General features: G+C 32.1%; 1 protein-coding gene across 4 annotated transcripts in view; it reads right to left on the bottom strand.

Moving 5' to 3' along the window:
- Nucleotides 1-24,102, bottom strand: part of LOC149784426 (DENN domain-containing protein 3-like) — a 432,202-nt gene that overhangs the window by 288,491 nt on the left and 119,609 nt on the right. For all 4 annotated transcript variants that reach the window (XM_089932491.1, XM_089932490.1, XM_089932493.1 and 1 more), the window contains 2 exons: nucleotides 11,872-11,982; nucleotides 45-141 (listed from right to left, as the gene is read on the bottom strand). In XM_089932491.1, coding sequence (XP_089788617.1) covers nucleotides 45-141; nucleotides 11,872-11,982 — 208 coding nt within the window. The remainder of the gene's footprint in view (nucleotides 1-44; nucleotides 142-11,871; nucleotides 11,983-24,102) is intronic.

The raw sequence follows: 24,102 nt of genomic DNA, 5'->3' as shown, positions 1-24,102 counted from the left end.
GTGCAACTAATACAAAATACAAAAGTTTAATTTAAAAAACATACTCTTTCATAGAATTCTCTTTCACTTTCTTTCTTTCTGTCCAAAAAGGATTCTCTGTTGAATCTTCTGTGCTCAACTCTGGTGTCAAATATGATATCTCTGAAAGAAACAAGTGACATGGGTAGCAACATTCTGTCTTGTATGCAATCATCTCAGTTATTAATATATTGTAAGATCAAAAGACCCATAGCCTATGGCTTTGTCTACCCTTTTATCACATTTAATTCTATAACATAAGAGTGTTACCTTGTTAAAATTTGCACAGATATCATAACAGTACTGTTGAGTATATGCTGATAATTTTGCTGTACTGGGGGTGGTAATGAAATGGAAAAGTTTAGCATGATAAGCTTGTGCATGTCAGCCCTACATTAAACTCGTTTGTTACCTGTTACCAACCAACATGACTAAAACAAAATCCTGCAACCAGACATTATTAGCTCTACAAGCCATGACAGCCATCTTGAAAATCTTGTTAATCGCTACTCTTCCAAAACTGAATGCCATATCAGGATGGGGTTTCACCAAATGATTGGTTATATCTAGCTGGTCTTAAATATAATATTGTGTCCATCAGAATCCAATATCGCTACCAAAACAGAATTCCTTAAAACATTAGGACTACTCCACCTAGGTGGAAAGTGATATCAACATCTGGTTTTCACAATGGATGTATTGAAAATCTTGTTGTAAATTCTCCTAAATGAGTGATTGTATTAGCATGGTTGTTTCATTAAACATCTTCTAATGGTGTGTAGTTTGTTCTAAATGCAAATGATTCTGTTGTATATATTTGTGTTCCTAACTTTTGTCCATGGTTGTAAGTTTTACTTTAGGTAATGTACACAGAATGTTTACATAGCTAACTTTTGTCCATGATCTTAAGTTGTAAACAGAATACAGAGCATTTGAGTTCAGAACATTCTAGGACCATTCTTGTTTACAATTAGATTGGAATTTTCCATTAGACTGATTCACATTGAGATCAAGTGAAAATGTGAATAAATAGGAATTTGATACAAAAATGATTAATTTCTGTTTTATATTATTCTGTGGGAGTTTGCTGTTTCATTGTGGAAAGCAGATATAATTCAAGATTTAATATATTAATTGGAATTACTGATATTTGGACTAATACATTACTTTGGATTTTTGTGAACTCATTCAAAGACATTCTGTATTGCATGGTTTGTGTAATATTAGGATATTCAAGACTACTGGAATACATTTGGAGCATTTCATGCTTTTGGACTTGCGATAGGAATTTTTAGGATCATTTGGAATCTAATTCACAAAAACTCTGTACCTCAACTTTTCACATTTGTTGATTTTACTTAAATTGCTGGTTTTACTTCATTCTGTTACATATTTTAAGACCTTGAGTCATAACAGGACCAATCTAACATTCAATATGGCTGTTATGGTGGCTAATTTGAAATCTTCTAAGACAAGAATACCAGAGATGATTTCAACACTTATCAGTTACAAGCAGGAAACGGTCACATCTTGAATTCCTTGACATTATTTTCTGGTACTAGAGCATCAGTCCCTTCAAGGGACTCTTTCAGTGCAGAAAGAATTTTTTTCAGACACAGGCCCAGGGCAAGAGACTTTGAATAAAATATCACAAGCCCTGACTTGTTCCACTTAATAGCCCTGATTCAAATTTAATGTGTCTTAACAGATTGTATTTTCAACTATTATTTGACACAGCATTGAAATTGATGTATTTTGAATGTTAAAAGAAATAAACAAAACCATATTAGATTGACTGATGTATTTACTCATCTTTCAAAATATTTCCCATAAAGCAATGTTTTCCTCCAGGTCATGATGTCAGCGTTGCTCTAGTGCTCAAATAATTTGTCAGAAACTAGCCCAGGGCATGTCACTTAAGCGAGAGCTAATTATAGGTAACCAAATAAATACTGAGTACATAAAATAGTGCTGTTTCCCATTCATAGGTCACGTTTCACTTTTTAGAGGTTGATACAAGCCAAGAATCTTCATAATGCGGAGGGATTTACAGATTAGACCCAGAAGGAAGCTGAGAATTAATAATAATTTACATGTATCTTTAAAAGAACTTCAAGATAAAAATGCAGCATTTTGATGGCCAACTCAATTATTCTTTCAGGCAAAATATACAACATATCTGGACATGTCCAACTGACAACTCGCTTATAACATGAGAGGGGCCAGTTCTAGACTTAGAGCTACTGGATTTTTTTAAAACTCTGCCATGTTTATTGTGACTTGGCATCTTAATGTCCAACAGGCACCTCACATATAATATGAGAGGGGGCCCAATATAGATTTAAAGGGGCCCTGGCATTGAAATACTGGATTTTTTAAAACTCTGCCATGTTTATTTTGATTTGGCATCTAAATGCCCACCAGGCAACTCACTTATAACATGAGAGGAGTCCAACATATATTTAAAGGGGCCCTGGCATTGGGCTACTGGATTTTTCTTTAACTCTGTTATGTTTATTGAGATTTGGCATATGAATCTTTTTTCCACAAGCAGGTGCAACTTTTAGTCTGCACCTTATCCAGATCAGCTGCATCTTTTTTAAAGTCCCTTCAATGCCTCATCTGACAATTCATGCCTTGTGCAAATACAATGCTACCAAGCACAGGAATTGAAAGTAATAGTATGGATTAGACTGGAAAAGTGGCATGGTAATAATGTAACAAGAGTACCATAGACAGCACAGTGTATTGTCTGCCCTGTGTTTAATATTCCCCTGTGCAGGCACTTAAAACTTCACATGCAGAAACTATTATTTACTTATTACGCTTACAACATGATCTTTGACTTTTCGACCACAAAAAAGATAGGTTTCTTCATTACAGTCCAAAATGCAAGCCATCCACAGAGTTTGATAATGGAACTTGATCTAGAACAAAAAAAAATCTGCAAAATTCCTTTTTTTTATAGCCTGACCTCAGACCCCAAAATGTATAGGCTTCTTTCAAACCTTGGGTTTATGGTTAGTCTTGAACTAAAGTCATGCAAAAAACTGTTTTTCCTTCTTTTAGTCATGGAGACCTTGACTGTTTGATCCCGAACCAACAGGCATCTTTTTTACCCCAAGTGCAATCCATTCACAACATCTGGTCTGTCATGTAGAATCAATGTGATTGTTCAGTCACGTAGAACTAAAATGACTGTACAGAAACATTTTCTCTTCTTTCAGTAACAGTAATGGTTACCTTGATCTTTAACCTTTATCCTCAAAATAGAAAGTCTTCTTCCTTACCCCAAGGGCAAGCCATCCACATAATTTGGTCCAGTTGTGCAATGCAGAACTAATGCTACTGTGTGGCAACCATTTCTTTTTATTAGTCACAGTCATTTTTCCCTTTGACCTTAATAGTGTTCTTCCTTACCCAAAGTGCAAGCTATGCACAAACTCTGGTAACTGCATATGATGGACAACTACTGTACCATTAAGTTACTGTACTATTAAGCATCATTATTTATTCTGTGGCAGCGATCCTCATGTTCAACCTTTTGATGTGAAAATGGACAGGCTTCATTCTGTACCCAAAATGCAAGTCAGTTACAAAGTTTAGTTCAGGTATATGATGTAGAACTAATCTTATTGTGCAGAAACCATTTCTCTTCTTTAAGTCACAGTGACCCTGAGCTTTTGACTCCCCCAAAATATAAAATTATTCCCTTCACTATGTGCAAGTCATTCACAAAATGTTTAACTGTAGACAAAGAACAAGTTACTTACTCTTAGGACAGGCCCTAACAATTTTGAGAGTTTCTATTCAGGGTAATAATGATATCCCATCTGAATGGACCTCTGCTTTCAACATCCATGCCAAGATTCTCTGAGATTGATGAATTCTTGCTGGCTGGTATTAAATACCTCCAGTTATTAGTCCACATAGTGACCTTACAACACACAACAGATGAATGTGCATGTAACTTAATAATGAGTGTTGTTCCATATGCATTTCATTCTATTAAAAAGGTCATGTTGCTTCGTGTTATTTCCAGTCACAAATAAACATTTTAAATGGCTTTATGAACAGCCCATAAGAATCTACTTTTCTCCTAATGGTTTCTAATTCATCAGCCTCAGGGAGGATGTTCATTTTTAAAACATAATCTTAGAAACTCTAACATAGTGGACTCATGAAACTATGAAAAAATGCCATCATTTTTACATATGAATCTCTTATCTTTGTAGATTTGTGTATCAAACATGTTTTATTATCTACTGCATACTAAACTAAAACTTGAAGTGTCAATTTTAAAAATTATCAGAATTCATGTAAACAGTAAATTTTGCATGTGCTAAAATCTAAATCATGCTCAAATTAAGTTCATTACCCACACATACACACAAAGTGGTCTCATAATGTCATGTAGTCAATAAATAAAATGAGGTTGAATTAGACTTCTTAAAATCCTCTGTACACTTTCTTAGGCATCCATGTCTGTGATTGTTGAAATTCTTCTTTGCAAGCATTTTGATAATTATCAATAAATAAAATGGGGTTGAATTAAGCTTCTTAAATCCCTCTGTACACTTTCTGGGGCATCAATGTCTGTGATTGTTGAAATTCTTCTTTGCAAGCATTTTGATAATTATTTGTCTCATTTCTTCAGAGGACAAAACAACTGGACTGTAGATCTTTGAACAGAACATTCTATTAAGAAAAGAAATGTATGCAAAAATATTAAGTCTTATGGATGAAACTGGCTCATTTTTCTCAATGATTTCAATGTTAAAGGGTTTGAAAACCTCAAAAGCTTGATCTTCAATCACTGTCATTAACATCGTTTCAGCTGAAATTCCATAATATCATGATAAAAAGTAATTTCTTTCCATGCTTCCATGTACAAAATGATTACAATCACATTTGCTGAGTACTTACTATTTATATTTCCTACGATTTTGGAGACGCTGTAGAGCTCCGGCTTTTGTTTCTGTAACCAAACATAAACAGCGTTTGTAAAGGTTAGTTTTGTTTCTGTAACCAAACATAAACAGTGTGTGTGAAGGTTAGTTTTGTTTCTTTGTCATTGGAGACAGATGCAGAAGAGGTGAATCAGGACTGTGATGATATCCACTGAGCGTACAAAATTTATGACAGAATCTCCATCTGACATCTTGACATCAAGTTCCTACATTCAATCAAGCTCAACCATTGTAGCTTCACCCTTTCTCTGCCTAATGCTAGACAGCTTCTTGACACCAATAATTTGGACATAAACAGAACTTATGGTGGTGTTGTGAAAGGACTGCATGCTGAAGGACCTCTTGGTAATGACATGCTGTCAGCAGAGCTTCACTGTCTATATACAGGGTCATATTCTACTTAAGGACATCTTGGTAATGACATGCTGTCAGCAGAGCTTCACTGTCTATATACAGGGTCATATTCTACTTAAGGACCTCTTGGTAATGACATGCTGTCAGCAGAGCTTCACTGTCTATATACAGGGTCATATTCTACTTAAAAAGCTGATAAATATGACTGCCTAAATACATACAAGTTTCTTGCCAGTCAATGTTTCCACTATAAATGGCTTGTGAAATATTTTTATAAAGAATCACCTCTTTTTCTTCCTTGAATTTTAAAACAGATATTTCTCCTTGCATGTTTGAGAAGAATTTGAGAAGACATTTTTTTCACACTAGCTGAATTATGGGTGGATGATTTTGCCTGTCTGGCTTAAAAATGAGTGGCAAGCATTCATGTAAGGAATTAGACAGTCCACAATTGTTATCTTCTTCACATTCTTTTTTCTTTTCTCCTCATTGTTCTCTGTCATGCTCCAGCATAATATATTTTTGGTGCCCACTGGTCCTCTTCATTATTGGCCATTTTGATTATTTTATTTTATGAATGATGTTTGGGTCTGTTTATTGATTTGTTGTTAAGACAATCATTTTGTGTCATACCCAACTGATCCTCTCTAGCTGCATATCTGTGAAGCATAAATTTTCCTATCTCTTCTGTGGATGAATCTGGATTCTCTTTGCAATATGCATTTCTTGGAATGGGGTCAAAACTTAATGACATTCCTTTTGTTTGATGTATCAGACCAACTGATCATATAATACAACCCACTTCATTATCACTAGTCTTTTTCCCTTGTATCTTTCAGATACTATAGATTCTGTCTCCTCATGTTTTGTCTAATCTTGCATAAAACACAGACTGAATTACTGTATGCACTTGTCTCTGCTCTACTGTGGACATCTTTATTATTACACTGCTCAGTGTGGCTCCCTCTTGTTTCCAGGTGGCCGACAGAAAATTCCTGGTCATGCATATTTTTTTCTTAGCTCCTCTGCCTGTGGCTGTGGCAGCAAATTGAGGAATGTCACAAGAATCAAAATATGTAATGGTGCTGACAATTGCCAAATGTTTTAGGTTGATGTCTTGATGTTCTCAATAGTTACTAATTCACTGCAGTCATTTTCAACATCATCTCATATATTTTAGCATGTGAATAAAGCCTGATGCTTTATAGGCTGACATCAAATTCATGATTTTGGATAATCTTCAATGTCAGTACTGGAAATTCTGGAAAAGTTATTGCATACTTTTTGTTCTCATCTATCAACTTACACTGTATATAGATTTCTTGCAATCTTGTATTCAAGTGCACATAAACTTTTTAGTTTGTTTCACTCAGTTCAGCCTCCTCCCAAAATATAAAGAACCAAGTCAATGAGTCATATCATCATCTAGCTCGTCCACTGAAAGATAGGGATGCAAGGATAATAGTGATGGTAATGGTGTACCCTTTAGATGTACCCTTTAGATCTCGATATTTTACAGTGCTACTGTCAGTATTGCAAATCACAGTTTCATTTTTTTTTCTTGAAAAATGATATATGTATTTCTTCAGTGAGAACTTAGGCATCATGGAGAATATCTTTGTTAGCATCACCTACTTTTAACCTAATATTTGAATATTCTTCCTCCTCCTCATCTTTGTTTTTTTCTTCTCCATAAATAGATTATACATCCTCTTCATATATACTGCTGGCATCAATATAAGGCAATAAATCATGTGATAGATCTTTTTCATAGCAGATATTTGCAATATCCTCAGATTTATCCATATATATGTGCATTACTTTCCATTTCTGTAATTTAGGTAATAGCTCCTGAAATGCCTCCAGTTTCTTATTTGGAGATTTCAGGCAGGAAGTTTTCTTCTTTGACATTATTTCTGAGAATATTCATTTTCTGCATATAATGAAAGACCAGAGATGAAAAGCTTTCATCTTGATACAAGTTTTCTTGCTGAAATTCTTAATTTCCCATCAAAGCCACTTTGTCTAGAACTTCTGCAAAGGCATGTGATGATGTATGTCTAGTCCTGATACATTCAAAGCCCCACATGGCTTGCTTCTCAGAACACACTGTTCTTCTGAGGTCACCTTTGGTAGCACCCATTTCTGATCTTTGATTACTTGGACTACTTCCTTACATATAGTTACAATCTTCTTTTTCTTTCAAAGTGTAAGATGCCATATTAATAAATCTTTTGAATCCTTTGGAATGCCATTGATTGTGATGGGCTTAGTATGGAGTTGATTTGTTCTCCTTTCTTCAGGTTGAGAAATTCTGTTTTCATTGTGAGCTGCACAACATTGTCCATGAAAAATATAAAATGCCAGTCTGAGGCTTTACAAATGTTTAGAAGATGGGATGTTGCTTGCTTTTACATACAACAGTGTATATGGTTTCAAAATCACTTTTAAATTGAAAAATTTCTGGATCAGCTGCTTCCTTGAGATGTCCATGTCCATTCTACAGACTTTGGCTTATACTGGCAGCTGATGTGATGAAAAAACACATGTGATATTAGGGTAGTTGATGAACAACTCATACCTGATAATATCTTGTATGAGACCACTGTAATTTTTTTAAAGTATGTCCAGCAATGAATCAGAATGGCACTATAGACAGGCCAGTTTTAATGTGTAGAAATCGTCTGATGATTGATGCCTGAGCCTGTCTTTGTTCAGTAGTGTTTGTTCTAATAAACACCGGAATGGTAAAGGAACATGCAGGTGCCATTCTCTCTTTGTTTTAAGCTGGTTCACATCTAAGGGATCAGCCACTGTTTCTGTTCTTTAAAATACTGAAAACAAAATGAGCCACAAATTCTGCATTTCTTTGTAAGATCTTGGTCATCCAGACAAGAAGAAATAGACATACAACAGAGTCTGTGTTTTCCAGATTCACAAGATTTCTTGCATGGAAGCTCTCACCAGGTAGAAGACAGCCTTTGGGAAAGGAAAGTATGACAGGGGCATAAACATGGTGGTTTTTCTTCAGAGAGCATGCATTTTCAGAGATACTGTATGTTTCAACATTATGTTGCAAATCCTGCAATTAGATGCCATGATGTATTCCTGCTTCATGTGCACACACATCTGTACAATCAAAACGTGATATTTTGAAACTGATGATTAGGTATATCTATAAGATCATTTTCTGTTTCTATTTTCTCCTGTTGGTAAAAGAGAACAATTCTGGCTTATAAAGGAGAATGATATGGACAGAAACCACAAAAATATCATTTGACTATTACAACTACTGCTTCAACCTGTGTGAATGCTATTTGCACAAGGCTCATGTCAATTTTGAACATGTTTGTGACACAACAGTTTGTTATAAACTTCCATTTCAATGTTCATTTCAAATACTAATGACCATATTATTCATTAATGTTACTTCTAATATGCATTTAGCCATATAGCATTACTATCTACTGATCATGTAGTTCTAAGATATGCAAGGACACGATCATGCCATATGTACTTCTTCCTTTATTTGACCAAGAAATGACCAACAAGAAAGAAATAAAATGACATGTACAATGGGTTTCTTGATTTGTGCAGTCATGTGTAGCTGCCAGGATTTGATTTTGTTAATACAATGATCTTAAACTTAGTCAATACTGAACAGTTAGAAGTTATTGTGATAATAAACTATTTGTATTTCTACAATATTAGAAATATATATCAGTACAGTATATCAAAATGAAGCTCTCAATAGAAGATGTACATATTAAACATAATGAGCAAGTGATGCTACAAAATACTATGTTTCTTCTAGCTGAAAGTAAATATTCTTGCAAAAAAGTTGCACAACTGTTCAGACCATGTATTTGGAGTGATTATCATTCAAACAAGTCACATCAGTGATCAAATCCTATTTGTTAAAAAATATGGACCTGAATCAAGTATGAACAACACAGTATTGAAATGCCAAATGTAATGGCTGGTTTGTACAAAACCAGGAACTCAAAAGGGGTGGGGGTGGGGGCAAATCAGAGATATTCAGAACCTGTTTTGGGATTATAGTGTGCAAAAACATTTTTTATCTCCCCAAATTGGGAGAATTTTTTCTTATCTCATTTGCAAAGCCTTTCACAAAGTTTCATAATTGTAGATGGTGGACAACTTGAGTATTAAACCATTTTTATTCTAGCATTGATAATGACATTGACCTTTAAGCTTTGGTATCCAAATTGATTGTGTTCATCCTTATACTATGTACAAGTCATCCAACAACTTTTAGTAATTGTAGTCAGAGGACAACTCAAGTTATTGAGGAAAAACAAAATCTGTAACACATGGATGGATACATGGATACAAAATCTGTAACACATAGATGGATACATGGACAACATCACTTATGTAATGTACTCACTCTGGCAAGTGTATACAAAGTATAGTCTGGATGAATATCATACAACTTTATGTACTTTCATTTACCAGTGAGATAGATCTAGTCTACTTTATGTACTTTCATTTACCAGTGAGACAGATCTAGTCTACTTTACATACTTTCACTTACCAGTGAGATAGAGATCATCTAGTCTACTTTACATACTTTCACTTACCAGTGAGATAGAGATCATCTAGTCTACTTTACATACTTTCATTTGCCAGTGAGATAGAGATCATCTAGTCTACTTTACATACTTTCATTTGCCAGTGAGATAGAAGAATCATCTGCAGATTCTTTCGAACATTAAGCTCAAAATGAGATGATCTATCACCCAATATCAGATAATATTGACTTCTTTAGTGCAGGCTTGCTTAGGTTGGGAGGACCAATCACTATATTCAGTACTGAGAACACTGGGCATAGACTGTGATGATGCCTGAACTGAGGCTGATAAAGTATGGGACCAGCCAACATCAGATCCAAAGGTCCAGTATTGGGAATCTTGGGGAAAAATTAAAAGAGCTGACACTGGCATGCAAGTGTTGTGTAGGGTTCTCCAGTATCAGTTTACATATCTTTTAATACTGTGATGGTAATAGCCTTGGAATCTGTTCATAGCTAGTATAACTACATAACCCTTTACCTCATGCAAGCACCTTTGGACACCTCTACACCATTCTCATGGAAGTGCCTTTCTATGCCTGCTGAAAACATCAGACATTTTTATCTGGTTTTCATAGCGCCACCTTCTGGGAAAACCACCTATTAGATACTACATTCATCGATGTGAATGACCATTATGTCAGATCACATGGTCACTGTTTAAGCTCTAATTGTAATCTGCTATTGAATGTAACAGGGTTGGATTCTCCACTCTCCAAAATGGAGGCCACAGATTTTGTTAAGTACTTTCTCAAGTTTGCACAATTAGAATCACTACTATGAAAGCTTCACTAACTTCAGTAAAGGCTCTGATAGTGATGTTAACAACAATTATTTGCTATAAATGATCAAATTCTGATGATTTAGTGATGCAGACATAGCCAAAGAACTTGTAAATTTCAATTACAACAAATGGCAGATATGGTTGGTCACGCAGCTTCAGTGGCTTGATGATGAATGAGTTCTCTCAAGGTTTTAAATCATATAAAGAAATTCTTTCATGAAAAATAATTATACAGCTATAACAACTGGATTTTAATCTTAAATCTTTGTATACATATTAGATGTGCACCAAAATATAAAATGGTTAATTAAATGTACCATATACTTCACAGTTAACAGACAGGCCTATGTGTATGTAGTCAAATAGGTAATAGGTGTTCTATTTATAGTGCACTGTTCTGTGTAACTCTGGTACATTTGTATCAACTGCCTAAAATGCCATACACTCTATGAGGTAAAGGGTTAAGAGTGTCTGTGGCACTTTGGCCAAAAGTGGGACTGGAACTGTATGAAAGGCTAAAAAAGGCACTGACTGAGAGACCTTCTTCTTTATCAGTGATTTTTTAGCCTTAAGAGATTGAGGCATAAAATAATTCAATGTATCGGTGGCAATGTTATACACATCTGCATTTTCCAAAGGATAAACCACACCAGCTATCTCAACAAGGGGACTGATATATGTGGGTCTACCTATAAACAAGAACCAATTATAGAGCTGGATTTATGGAAGCGAATAAGGTTAATTACTTCCTAGTGCATATTAAATATATCTGGAGATATCTCTGAAATAACAAGCAAGAATAGACAGGTCTATTGTAAATGTAAGCAATAAATAATATATAGAACATAAACAAATAGAATTCATCACTTTTATCTAGTTACTGAAAACTTCATAGCTAAAATAAAAAAATAATGATCCATCAGCTAAGGTTATGTCTTCATAGACTTATAATTTTTTTATTTGAAAGAAATTAATCAACTAGCTTACTCCTAAAAATGGACTGTACCATCTGTATATTTACAGATACACAGAAAATTTATCTCTGTAGACTTATAGTCTAAGCTACCATACCTACCACCTTTCATTGAATTATTTGGTCCAATTATTCAAAAGGAGAATATATGTATTTTAGTATTCTACAGTACACCCACCTGAAAAGATTGACCATGAATTCTAGACAAGATGATGCTATAGCACTGTTACACTGTCTTATCTTCATGGAGTAATGTTGATGCAACTCTTCCATATTATAGATGGAGGGTCTAAAAAGTAAATACAGAGAAACATGTAATAAGTAAACTAGAGATAAAGGTGATAGTAATATCTAGACAAATGGCAGACAATCAAAGAAGTTCTCGTTAGCTGCCATTACTTCTTTATTTGCATCAATTTATAGAATCAACAAAATATAAGCAAAGTTACACATACATGTAGTATAAACATGAAAATCCCATCCAAAATCTGTGCAGTTTCCAGTTTGCCAAAAGCAGAAACTGGAGAAGGTTCAAGTGCAATCTTGGTAGGAGAACCAGGTCTGCCATGTCATTCAAAGTCTTCAAAAGCAATAATATATAGTCAAGCATACAAGGTTTTGCTTTCAGTGCATCCAACAGGACCAGGATTATGTTTGCTCTGTCCCAAGGGACATAGACTAATCCCCCATTTCTGAGGAAATTCATACTCCCATATATGAATCCTGTAAAGGAAATGCTTCAATATTTCTGTATTTCAAAAAAGGATCTTGTCTGAGAAATTCTAAAAGGCCACTGTGGATCAATTGGTCATTGACAGACTGGAGGATAGGAATCCCCAGTCACCTTAAGTGGATGGCTACTACTCGAAAGATTCTAGTAATAGCTTTGGGTGAAGAGCATGGAATTGGAAAACCTTCCAGTTCAAGCAAAACTTGAGATAATTCCTGGTTTAGAGTGGAATGATCTATAATTAGCCTAAAATTTTCACCCTTGTTCCATACAAGGAAAGATCTGAGAGCAGAAGGCTAGAAACTGGTCTTTTATCATTTTCTCTACTGCACTCTTCCTTTAACCACACCAGACTGACTGGAGGAACCTCATGTGAAAGGTATTCCCAGAACTAAAGCCAATATCCTCTTTTTGCAGAGAGAACCCAAAATGCATATATTATTCTCAAACTTCTGAAAAGTGGTTATTAAGGCACATATGAAACAGTGCTGCCCTTCTCCCTATGTCTTTAGGAAAGGGAGAAGAACCTGAAAACTTCTTCCCCAGGCTTTTCTGGCAACCCTGTCTACCACCTGATATGTGAGAGGGAGATTTAAATCTGGGTTGCTTCTTGGAAAGTGGATGCATGGGTTTAAGGAACATTTTTATAGCCCATGAGCGTCATCAGGATGATCTCACTTCTTGGCCAGTTTTGATGGGCCAGGAGCAGACACAAGGGACTGGTTTTGTTTCATCAGGTCCTGGGAAGCTATCAAGAGGATAAGCCCTCAGAAGAGGGTGTCTGCTTCTGGGAGAAGCTGCCTGAAAAAGGTTTTTACTGTGCTTCAATAAGATCTTAATGTCCATAGCAAAATCCCTATCGAGGTGAACCTGCTCCACTGATAGCACCACAGACATGGACAACACATGCCCAGATGTTTTGTCAGCATCCAGCAAACCCTGTAATGCAGGTAAAGACATGGATTCCTCCTTTAACAGATGCATCCATGGCTGGGGGTTTAAGGGACCAGGCAGGGGAGTGTACCCTGTATATGGCTGCTGTGACCAAAGGTCTCGACATAGAAGGGGTACGGACCACCCATTTAGCTGCCTAGGAAACTCATGGCCTTAACTAAACCTGACCATGACTGAGTGTGGTGGAAGCAACAAGATATCTGAGACAGGAATAACTGAAGAGTCTCTCCAAGAAGGAGAGAATTTGTGTTTTTCAAGCCTGAGGGATTGGAACACAAATACTGGAGTAGAAAATGGCAAAATTCATTTCACAACTTACCGCAGGACCAGACCTCTACTTCCTGGGTCAATGGGTGGGAGGAAGCTAGGGACCAGAAGGAGGACAGTCTTTGAGGACTGACATAATGTTTTTGTCCTGCTCCCACTCTTGGGAGGTACGATTATGTGGCCATGTGTCTTTCTGATGTGGAGAAAAGGCATGGGGCTAAGTAGACGCCCAACACGCAACTCCTCATGAAGATTGAGGGAACTGTCTCTTGTTGTTATTGTAGGACTTAATGCCATTTTTCAGCAAAAGATAGGCTACACATGGCGGCCAGTATAAATGGTTGAGGAATAACCTGCAAAAACCCTGCAAAGAACCCTATGATCCATGGTTGAGATGAGGAAGAATGCCCTTTCCTCATCCCCTTATAGGTGCATCTACTCAATGTGGGGTCCCAAACCAAACCTTGTCTGACTGGAGGAAGCAGAGTTGAGAACTTGTCTGTCCATTTGTAGAATGTCTCAAAAGAACAATAATTGAAAGTTTACAATTATGTATTCACACCATTATCTTGTCTGTAGAGTATAATGATAATAATTGAGTGGTTTGAAATCTGTAAATTAACCACTGTCTAAAAGTTCAATACTCTACCCAAATAATGAAGACAAACAAGAAATATATGTAGTTATGATAAAGGATGTTTGTGCTAACTGTGGTCAAGCATGACTTGCCAACAGAGAAATACTTATTCACCTAAGTATTGGCAGCAAACAATAATATAATAAGGAATAAACAAGTGGATTGCTATCCTGACTCACTAAAAGAGATTAGATGGTGTACAATCACATAAACACAGATATAAAAATTACAATGGTGTGCATTCCTTTTCACAAGTCTAAAACTCAACCACCTCATAATCAACAAAATCATCATATTTACCTTGGTCCTTTATTTAAAAAAAAAACAACTGAAATGGAGTTCACAATCAATTATGGGAATGAATGAGAGACAATACCTACCCATGAGATCAGAATAATAGCAATAACAACAAACACTTTATCACCAGGGTAGGGGTGACGTTTAAAAGGGCAATGCTGAAAATCATGACAACTGCCTATAAACTCTCAAGAGAGTGAAATTAACCAATAAAATCCAATGGGTCAAGGTTAGCGAACTTGGGAACACTTAAAAACCAGAGCAAATGCCTGATGTATGTTTCAAACATAAGCTAAAGACAAAATATTAGATAGGGTGGTTAAAAAAACTAATACAAAGGGAATCATCTGAAGAAAAAAAAGATTACTATGCATGGGCCAGTGCTGTGGCTGAACAGACTGGGTCTGTGTTGTATGGTCTGAACCTTACTGAACACTCTCTTGAAGGGTCTATCTATGAGAAGATGAATTTTCATTACATGTATGAGGGTAATTCTGTCCTGGAAAAGGTAAGTTATGCAAAAGCTACAGGTAAACATATTAATGATATTAAACTTGATTTCTACATCGTAATGAGATGCAAAGCATCCATTATGAATCCAGATTGCTGGCAACAAGATGTGATCCAGCAATCAACATCAAATTACTATGATAATGATATTTTTCTTATAAATCTTTCAAGTGTCAGTTGATTTAATTAATATATAATATAAGTAACTGAAACACAAAAGACACATTTTAACCTTTTATCATATGATCATCATAAATTGTAAACCAAATTACATTTTGATCAGTTCATATGCACATGAATATCAGTTTTATGAATAAAGTGCATTGAAAAGCACAAATTTTCACTATAGTACTGTACAATGCCTGTCAATGTCACAAGTTATTTGATGTATGGGGGAAGCAGACCCATATATGTGATTTATAGTTACTGTACAGTTGTCAAATTTTGCATCACAGATGATTTTACCAGCTGAATAACTATAAAAATGTATGTCCTAGGCCAGGCTGAATACTTCTGGTGGGACAATGTGAGAGGCTCTGATGGGGACTGGGCACAGAAATGCCAGCATTAGTTTTGACAATTATTTACAGCCCAATTGGACAAACTGCTGGAACTTAAAGAAACGGATTTATTACCAAGAACATTACTCATCTTGTTTTGCATGTAAAGTGAGGCTATGGCATAGGTTTATAGGCTTGTTCAGTAGTAACCAGGAAACCTCTATGAAAAAGGAGTTTAAGCGTCATTTAAGAATATGGTTGGACTTAGAAGCCAGAATTATTTATGTACTTGGAGGAAATCATGGTCAAATTTTGGCTCCTTCTTGAGTACAAAATTTATAGCCATAAGAATATATATTCCAATTTTATCAGAAATCTGTAATCCAGAGTTGTATCAAGGTCAGCCAATAGTATGCATGGATCCCCATGGACCTTCTTACTGAACCCATACATGATCTTAATGATGTATAAATACAAGCCCATATTTCAAGTCTGATCCAAATAAGATCAGAATATTGCTCCTAGAGGAGTAAAAAGCTCAGATGCAACATCACCTCTGAGCCATCAATATGTGTCAATCTCACTAATTATCTACCTCATCTAACATCTTGATGACACATGCATATAATATTAATAATAATAATAATAATGACTTTATTTAAAGAGGGTAACACAATTAGCTATGAACTAATCTGCCTTGAGGCCCTCATGCAAAGGAATTTATTTATTTTAGCTGCATCTCTGAAGCCACTGGATATATTGGGTTTGGAAGAAGGAAATTGAGTGGGCATTTCTAATCTCAACTGGAATACTATTCCAGAGCAGAGTTCCAGAGTATTGGAAACATTTTTAAATAACTCCTTATTTGGTTTGGGAATTTTATACTGTTTGGTAGACATGGATCGCAGGTGGGGAGTATTACCAGGTAGCCTATACTGGAATAGTGATTGTAAATATTCAGGAGCAGTATTATGGGATATCCTGTACATTAATTTGGCTTTTCTCAGATTCAGTCTTTAATATGTAATATTTTTAACCTACCAGCTACTTTTTCCTTGCTTTCTTTCTGGATTGATATTAGCCCAAATGCTCTTTTCTGAAGATGTGCCAGCTTTGCTATGTTTTCATCATTTGAATTACCCCATACTGTATTACAGTAGTCCAAATAGGGTTGTATGTAACTGTTATAAAATAGTTTTCTGTACCTTTCAGGGAGAAATTGTCTTATCCTACTGAGAAACCATAAACTTGAATTGACTTTTTTACTGATATGTTTGATATGTTCAGTCTATGATAGGTTATTATCTACCAGAACACCAAGTAGTCTATCATGACTGACCATTTGCAAATTTGTATCCTTCCACATCAGACATAGTTCATCACTATCAAGATTTAATCAAAGTTGTATCAATTTTGGATTTGAAATATGGCCTCCAGAGTGTTCACAAGGTTAGCCAACTGGGTGCAAGACCACCTCATTAATGTGCATGGATTTCACTGATGATCAGACTCACCCAAGATTTGATGATATAAACCCATACTCCAAGTTTGAACTTAGGTATTAATCATATCCAGATAGATTTTGGATATTTAAACTACAGTCATGATATGCTGGTCCTTTATATTTACCAGTTTGATGGCTGTGGTCTCTAATGTTTTTTAAAAAAATATTATACCTACTACCCTAGGACCAGAACTTATTTCATTCATATTCATATGGCATATATTACTTAATTATACCTTTTATTTAAATTCATAATTTATTTTGCTTTTTTGTCTTTAATCTTTATTTCAGCTATAAATTATAACTATTCATACAATTTTGGTAATACAGTCATCTCCTCTTTAAACAATTGGTTAACGTTTGTAATTATCGAACATACTTTCAAAATTGCAATACCAACTGAACTTAAGGTTTGTTTTCATAATTCTGACATTTTATTATAGATTGTTTTCCAGATTCTACATCCAGTGTATTGTCAACATTAATATACACAATTTTGTAATTTTAATTCTGACATTTTATTATAGATTGTTTTTTGGACACTACATCCAGTGTCTTGTCAACATTAACATACACAATTTTGTAATTTTAATTCTGACATTTTATTATAGATTGTTTTCCAGATTCTACATCCAGTGTATTGTCAACATTAATATATGCAATTTTGTAATTTTAATTCGGACATTTTATTATAGATTGTTTTCCAGATTCTACATCCAGTGTATTGTCAACATTAATATCTACAATTCTGTAATTTTAATTCGGATATTTTATTATAGATTGTTTTCCAGATTCTACATCCAGTGTATTGTCAACATTAATATATACAATTTTGTAATTTTAATTCTGACACTTTTTTATAGATTGTTTTCCAGATATTACATCCAGGGTATTGTCAACATTAATATATACAATTCTGTAATTTTAATTCAGACATTTTATTATAGATTGTTTTCCAGATTCTACATCCAGTGTACATTATTATGTCAACATTAATATATACAATTTTGTAATTTTAATTCTGATGTTTTATTATAGATTGTTTTTTGGATACTACATCCAGTGTATTGTCAACATTAATATATACAATTTTGTAATTTTAATTCTGACATTTTATTATATTGTTTTCCAGATATTACATCAAAGGTATTGTCAACATTAATATACACAATTTGTAATTTTAATTCTGTCATTTTATTATAGATTGTTTTCCAGATTCTACATCCAGTGTATTGTCAACATTAATATATACAGTTTTGTAATTTTAATTCTGACATTTTATTATAGATTGTTTTCCAGATTCTACATCCAGTGTATTGTCACCATTAGTATACACAATTTTGTAATTTTAATTCTGACATTTTATTATAGATTGTTTTTTGGATACTACATCCAGTGTATTGTCAACATTAATAGACACAATTTTGTAATTTTAATTCTGACATTTTATTATAGATTGTTTTCCAGATTCTACATCCAGTGTATTGTCAACATTAACATATACAATTTTGTAATTTTAATTCTGACATTTTATTATAGATTGTTTTTTGGATACTACATCCAGTGTATTATCAACATTAATATATACAATTTTGTGATTTTAATTCTGACATTTTATTATAGATTGTTTTCCAGATTCTACATCCAGTGTATTGTCAACATTAATATATACAATTTTGTAATTTTGATTCTGACATTTTATTATTGTTTTCCAGATTCTACATCCAGTGTATTGTCAATATTAATATATACAATTTTGTAATTTTAATTCTGACATTTTATTATAGATTGTTTTCCAGATTCTACATAGAGTGTATTGTCAACACTAATATATACAATTTTGTAATTTTAATTCGGACATTTTATTATAGATTGTTTTCCAGATACTACATCCAGTGTATTGTCAACATTAATATATACAATTTTGTAATTCTAATTCTGACATCTTATTATAGATTGTTTTTCAGATTCTACATCCAGTGTATTGTCAACATTAATATATACAATTTTGTAATTTTAATTCTGACATTTTATTATAGGTTGTTTTAAAGATATTACATCCAGTGTATTGTCAACATTAATATATACAATTTTATAATTTTAATTCTGACATTTTATTATAGATTGTTTTTTGGATACTACATCCAGTGTATTGTCAACATTAATATATACAATTTTGTAATTTTAATTCGGATATTTTATTATAGATTATTTTCCAGATTCTACATCCAGTGTATTGTCAACATTAATGTATACAATTTTGTGATTTTAATTCTGACATTTTATTATAGATTGTTTTCCAGATTCTACATCCAGTGTACTGTCAACATTAATATATACAATTTTGTAATTTTAATTCTGACATTTTATTATAGATTGTTTTCCAGATTCTACATCCAGTGTATTGTCAACATTAATATATACAATTTTGTAATTTTAATTCGAACATTTTATTATAGATTGTTTTCCAGATTCTACATCCAGTGTATTGTCAACATTAATATATACAATTCTGTAATTTTAATTGTGACATTTTATTATAGATTGTTTTTTGGATACTACATCCAGGGTATTGTCAACATTAATATATACAGTTTTGTAATTTTAATTCTGACATTTTATTATAGATTGTTTTCCAGATTCTACATCCAGTGTATTGTCATCATTAATATATACAATGTTGTAATTTAATTCTGACATTTCATTATAGATTGTTTTCCAGATATTACATCCAGGGTATTGTCAACATTAATATATACAATTTTGTAATTTTAATTCTGACATTTTATTATAGATTGTTTTTTGGATACTACATCCAGTGTATTGTCAACATTAATATATACAATTTTGTAATTTTGATTCTGACATTTTATTATAGATTGTTTTCCAGATATTACATCCAGTGTATTGTCAACATTAACATATACAATTTTGTAATTTTAATTCTGACATTTTATTATAGATTGTTTTCCAGATATTACATCCAGGGTATTGTCAACATTAATATATACAGTTTTGTAATTTTAATTCTGACATTTTATTATAGATTGTTTTCCAGATTCTACATCCAGTGTATTGTCATCATTAATATATACAATGTTGTAATTTAATTCTGACATTTCATTATAGATTGTTTTCCAGATATTACATCCAGGGTATTGTCAACATTAATATATACAATTTTGTAATTTTAATTCTGACATTTTATTATAGATTGTTTTCCAGATATTACATCCAGTGTATTGTCAACATTAATATATACAATTTTGTAATTTTAATTCTGTGATTTTATTATAGATTGTTTTCCAGATTCTACATCCAGTGTATTGTCAACATTAACATATACAATTTTGTAATTTTAATTCTGACATTTTATTATAGATTGTTTTTTGGATACTACATCCAGTGAATTATCAACATTAATATATATAATTTTGTAATTTTAATTCTGATATTTTATTATAGATTGTTTTCCAGATATTACATCCAGTGTATTGTCAACATTAATATATACAATTTTGTAATTTTAATTGTGTGATTTTATTATAGATTGTTTTCCAGATACTACATCCAGTGTACTGTCAACATTAATATATACAATTTTGTAATTTTAATTCGGACATTTTATTATAGATTGTTTTCCAAATTCTACATCCAGTGTATTGTCAACATTAATATATACAATTTTGTAATTTTAATTCTGTCATTTTATTATAGATTGTTTTCCAGATTCTATATCCAGTGTATTGTCAACATTAATATATACAATTTTGTGATTTTAATTCTGACATTTTATTATAGATTGTTTTCCAGATTCTACATCCAGTGTATTGTCAACATTAATATATACAGTTTTGTAATTTTAATTCGGACATTTTATTATAGATTGTTTTCCAGATTCTACATCCAGTGTATTGTCAACATTAATATATACAATTTTGTAATTATAATTCGGACATTTTATTATAGATTGTTTTCCAGATTCTACATCCAGTGTATTGTCAACATTAATATCTACAATTCTGTAATTTTAATTCTGACATTTTATTATAGATTGTTTTCCAGATTCTACATCCAGTGTATTGTCAACATTAATATATACAATTTTGTAATTTTAATTCGGACATTTTATAACAGATTGTTTTTTGGATACTACATCCAGTGAATTATCAACATTAATATATACAATTTTGTAATTCTAATTCTGACATTTTATTATAGATTGTTTTTCAGATTCTACATCCAGTGTATTGTCAACATTAATATATACAATTTTGTAATTTTAATTCTGACATTTTATTACAGATTGTTTTTTGGATGCTACATCCAGTGTATTGTCAACATTAATATATACAATTTTGTAATTTTAATTCGTACATTTTATTATAGATTGTTTTCCAGATTCTACATCCAGTGTATTGTCAACATTAATATATACAATTTTGTAATTTTAATTCGGACATTTTATTATGGATTACTTTCCAGATTCTACATCCAGTGTATTGTCAACATTAATATATACAATTTTGTGATTTTAATTCTGACATTTTATTATAGATTGTTTTCCAGATTCTACATCCAGTGTATTATCAACATTAATATATACAATTTTGTAATTTTAATTCGGACATTTTATTATAGATTGTTTTCCAGATTCTACATCCAGTGTATTGTCAACATTAATATATACAAGTCTGTAATTTTAATTCTGACATTTTATTATAGATTGTTTTCCAGATTCTACATCCAGTGTATTGTCAACATTAATATATACAATTTTGTAATTTTAGTTCGAACATTTTATTATAGATTGTTTTCCAGATTCTACATCCAGTGTATTGTCAACATTAATATATACAATTCTGTAATTTTAATTCTGACATTTTATTATAGATTGTTTTTTGGATACTACATCCAGTGTATTGTCAACATTAATATATACAATTTTGTAATTTTAATTCGGACATTTTATTATAGATTGTTTTCCAGATTCTACATCCAGTGTATTATCAACATTAGTATATACAATTTTGTAGGTTTAATTGACATTTTATTATAGATTTTTTTCCAGATTCTACATCCAGTGTATTGTCAACATTAATATATACAATTTTGTAATTTTAATTCGTACATTTTATTATAGATTGTTTTCCAGATTCTACATCCAGTGTATTATCAACATGAATATATACAATTTTGTAGGTTTAATTGACATTTTATTATAGATTGTTTTCCAGATTCTACATCCAGTGTATTGTCAACATTAATATATACAATTTTGTAATTTTAATTCTGACATTTTATTACAGATTGTTTTTTGGATGCTACATCCAGTGTATTGTCAACATTAATATATACAATTTTGTAATTTTAATTCGTACATTTTATTATAGATTGTTTTCCAGATTCTACATCCAGTGTATTGTCAACATTAATATATACAATTTTGTAATTTTAATTCGGACATTTTATTATGGATTACTTTCCAGATTCTACATCCAGTGTATTGTCAACATTAATATATACAATTTTGTGATTTTAATTCTGACATTTTATTATAGATTGTTTTCCAGATTCTACATCCAGTGTATTATCAACATTAATATATACAATTTTGTAATTTTAATTCGGACATTTTATTATAGATTGTTTTCCAGATTCTACATCCAGTGTATTGTCAACATTAATATATACAAGTCTGTAATTTTAATTCTGACATTTTATTATAGATTGTTTTCCAGATTCTACATCCAGTGTATTGTCAACATTAATATATACAATTTTGTAATTTTAGTTCGAACATTTTATTATAGATTGTTTTCCAGATTCTACATCCAGTGTATTGTCAACATTAATATATACAATTCTGTAATTTTAATTCTGACATTTTATTATAGATTGTTTTTTGGATACTACATCCAGTGTATTGTCAACATTAATATATACAATTTTGTAATTTTAATTCGGACATTTTATTATAGATTGTTTTCCAGATTCTACATCCAGTGTATTATCAACATTAGTATATACAATTTTGTAGGTTTAATTGACATTTTATTATAGATTTTTTTCCAGATTCTACATCCAGTGTATTGTCAACATTAATATATACAATTTTGTAATTTTAATTCGTACATTTTATTATAGATTGTTTTCCAGATTCTACATCCAGTGTATTATCAACATTAATATATACAATTTTGTAGGTTTAATTGACATTTTATTATAGATTGTTTTCCAGATTCTACATCCAGTGTATTGTCAACATTAATATATACAATTTTGTAATTTTAATTCGGACAGTTTATTATAGATTGCTTTCCAGATTCTACATCCAGTGTATTGTCAACATTAATATATACAATTTTGTAATTTTAATTCGGACATTTTATTATAGATTGTTTTCCAGATTCTACATCCAGTGTATTATCAACATTAATATATACAATTTTGTAGGTTTAATTGACATTTTATTATAGATTGTTTTCCAGATTCTACATCCAGTGTATTGTCAACATTAATATACACAATTTTGTAATTTTAATTCGGACAGTTTATTATAGATTGTTTTCCAGATTCTACATCCAGTGTATTGTCAACATTAATATATACAATTTTGTAATTTTAATTCGGACATTTTATTATAGATTGTTTTCCAGATTCTACATCCAGTGTATTGTCAACATTAATATCTACAATTCTGTAATTTTAATTCGGACATTTTATTATAGATTGTTTTCCAGATTCTACATCCAGTGTATTGTCAACATTAATATATACAATTTTGTAATTTTAATTCAGAGATTTTATTATAGATTGTTTTCCAGATTCTACATCCAGTGTATTGTCAACATTAATATATACAATTTTGTAATTTTAATTCGGACATTTTATTATAGATTGTTTTCCAGATTCTACATCCAGTGTATTGTCAACATTAATATATACAATTTTGTAGGTTTAATTGACATTTTATTATAGATTGTTTTCCAGATTCTACATCCAGTGTA

The sequence above is a fragment of the Sinohyriopsis cumingii genome, chromosome 14 (assembly GCF_028554795.1).
Source record: "Sinohyriopsis cumingii isolate HCF-2022 chromosome 14, ASM2855479v2, whole genome shotgun sequence".
In the NCBI taxonomy this organism is placed as follows: Eukaryota; Metazoa; Mollusca; class Bivalvia; order Unionida; family Unionidae; genus Sinohyriopsis; species Sinohyriopsis cumingii.
Note: the sequence above shows the minus strand (reverse complement) of the source record. Positions and strands in the feature narration are given on the sequence as shown.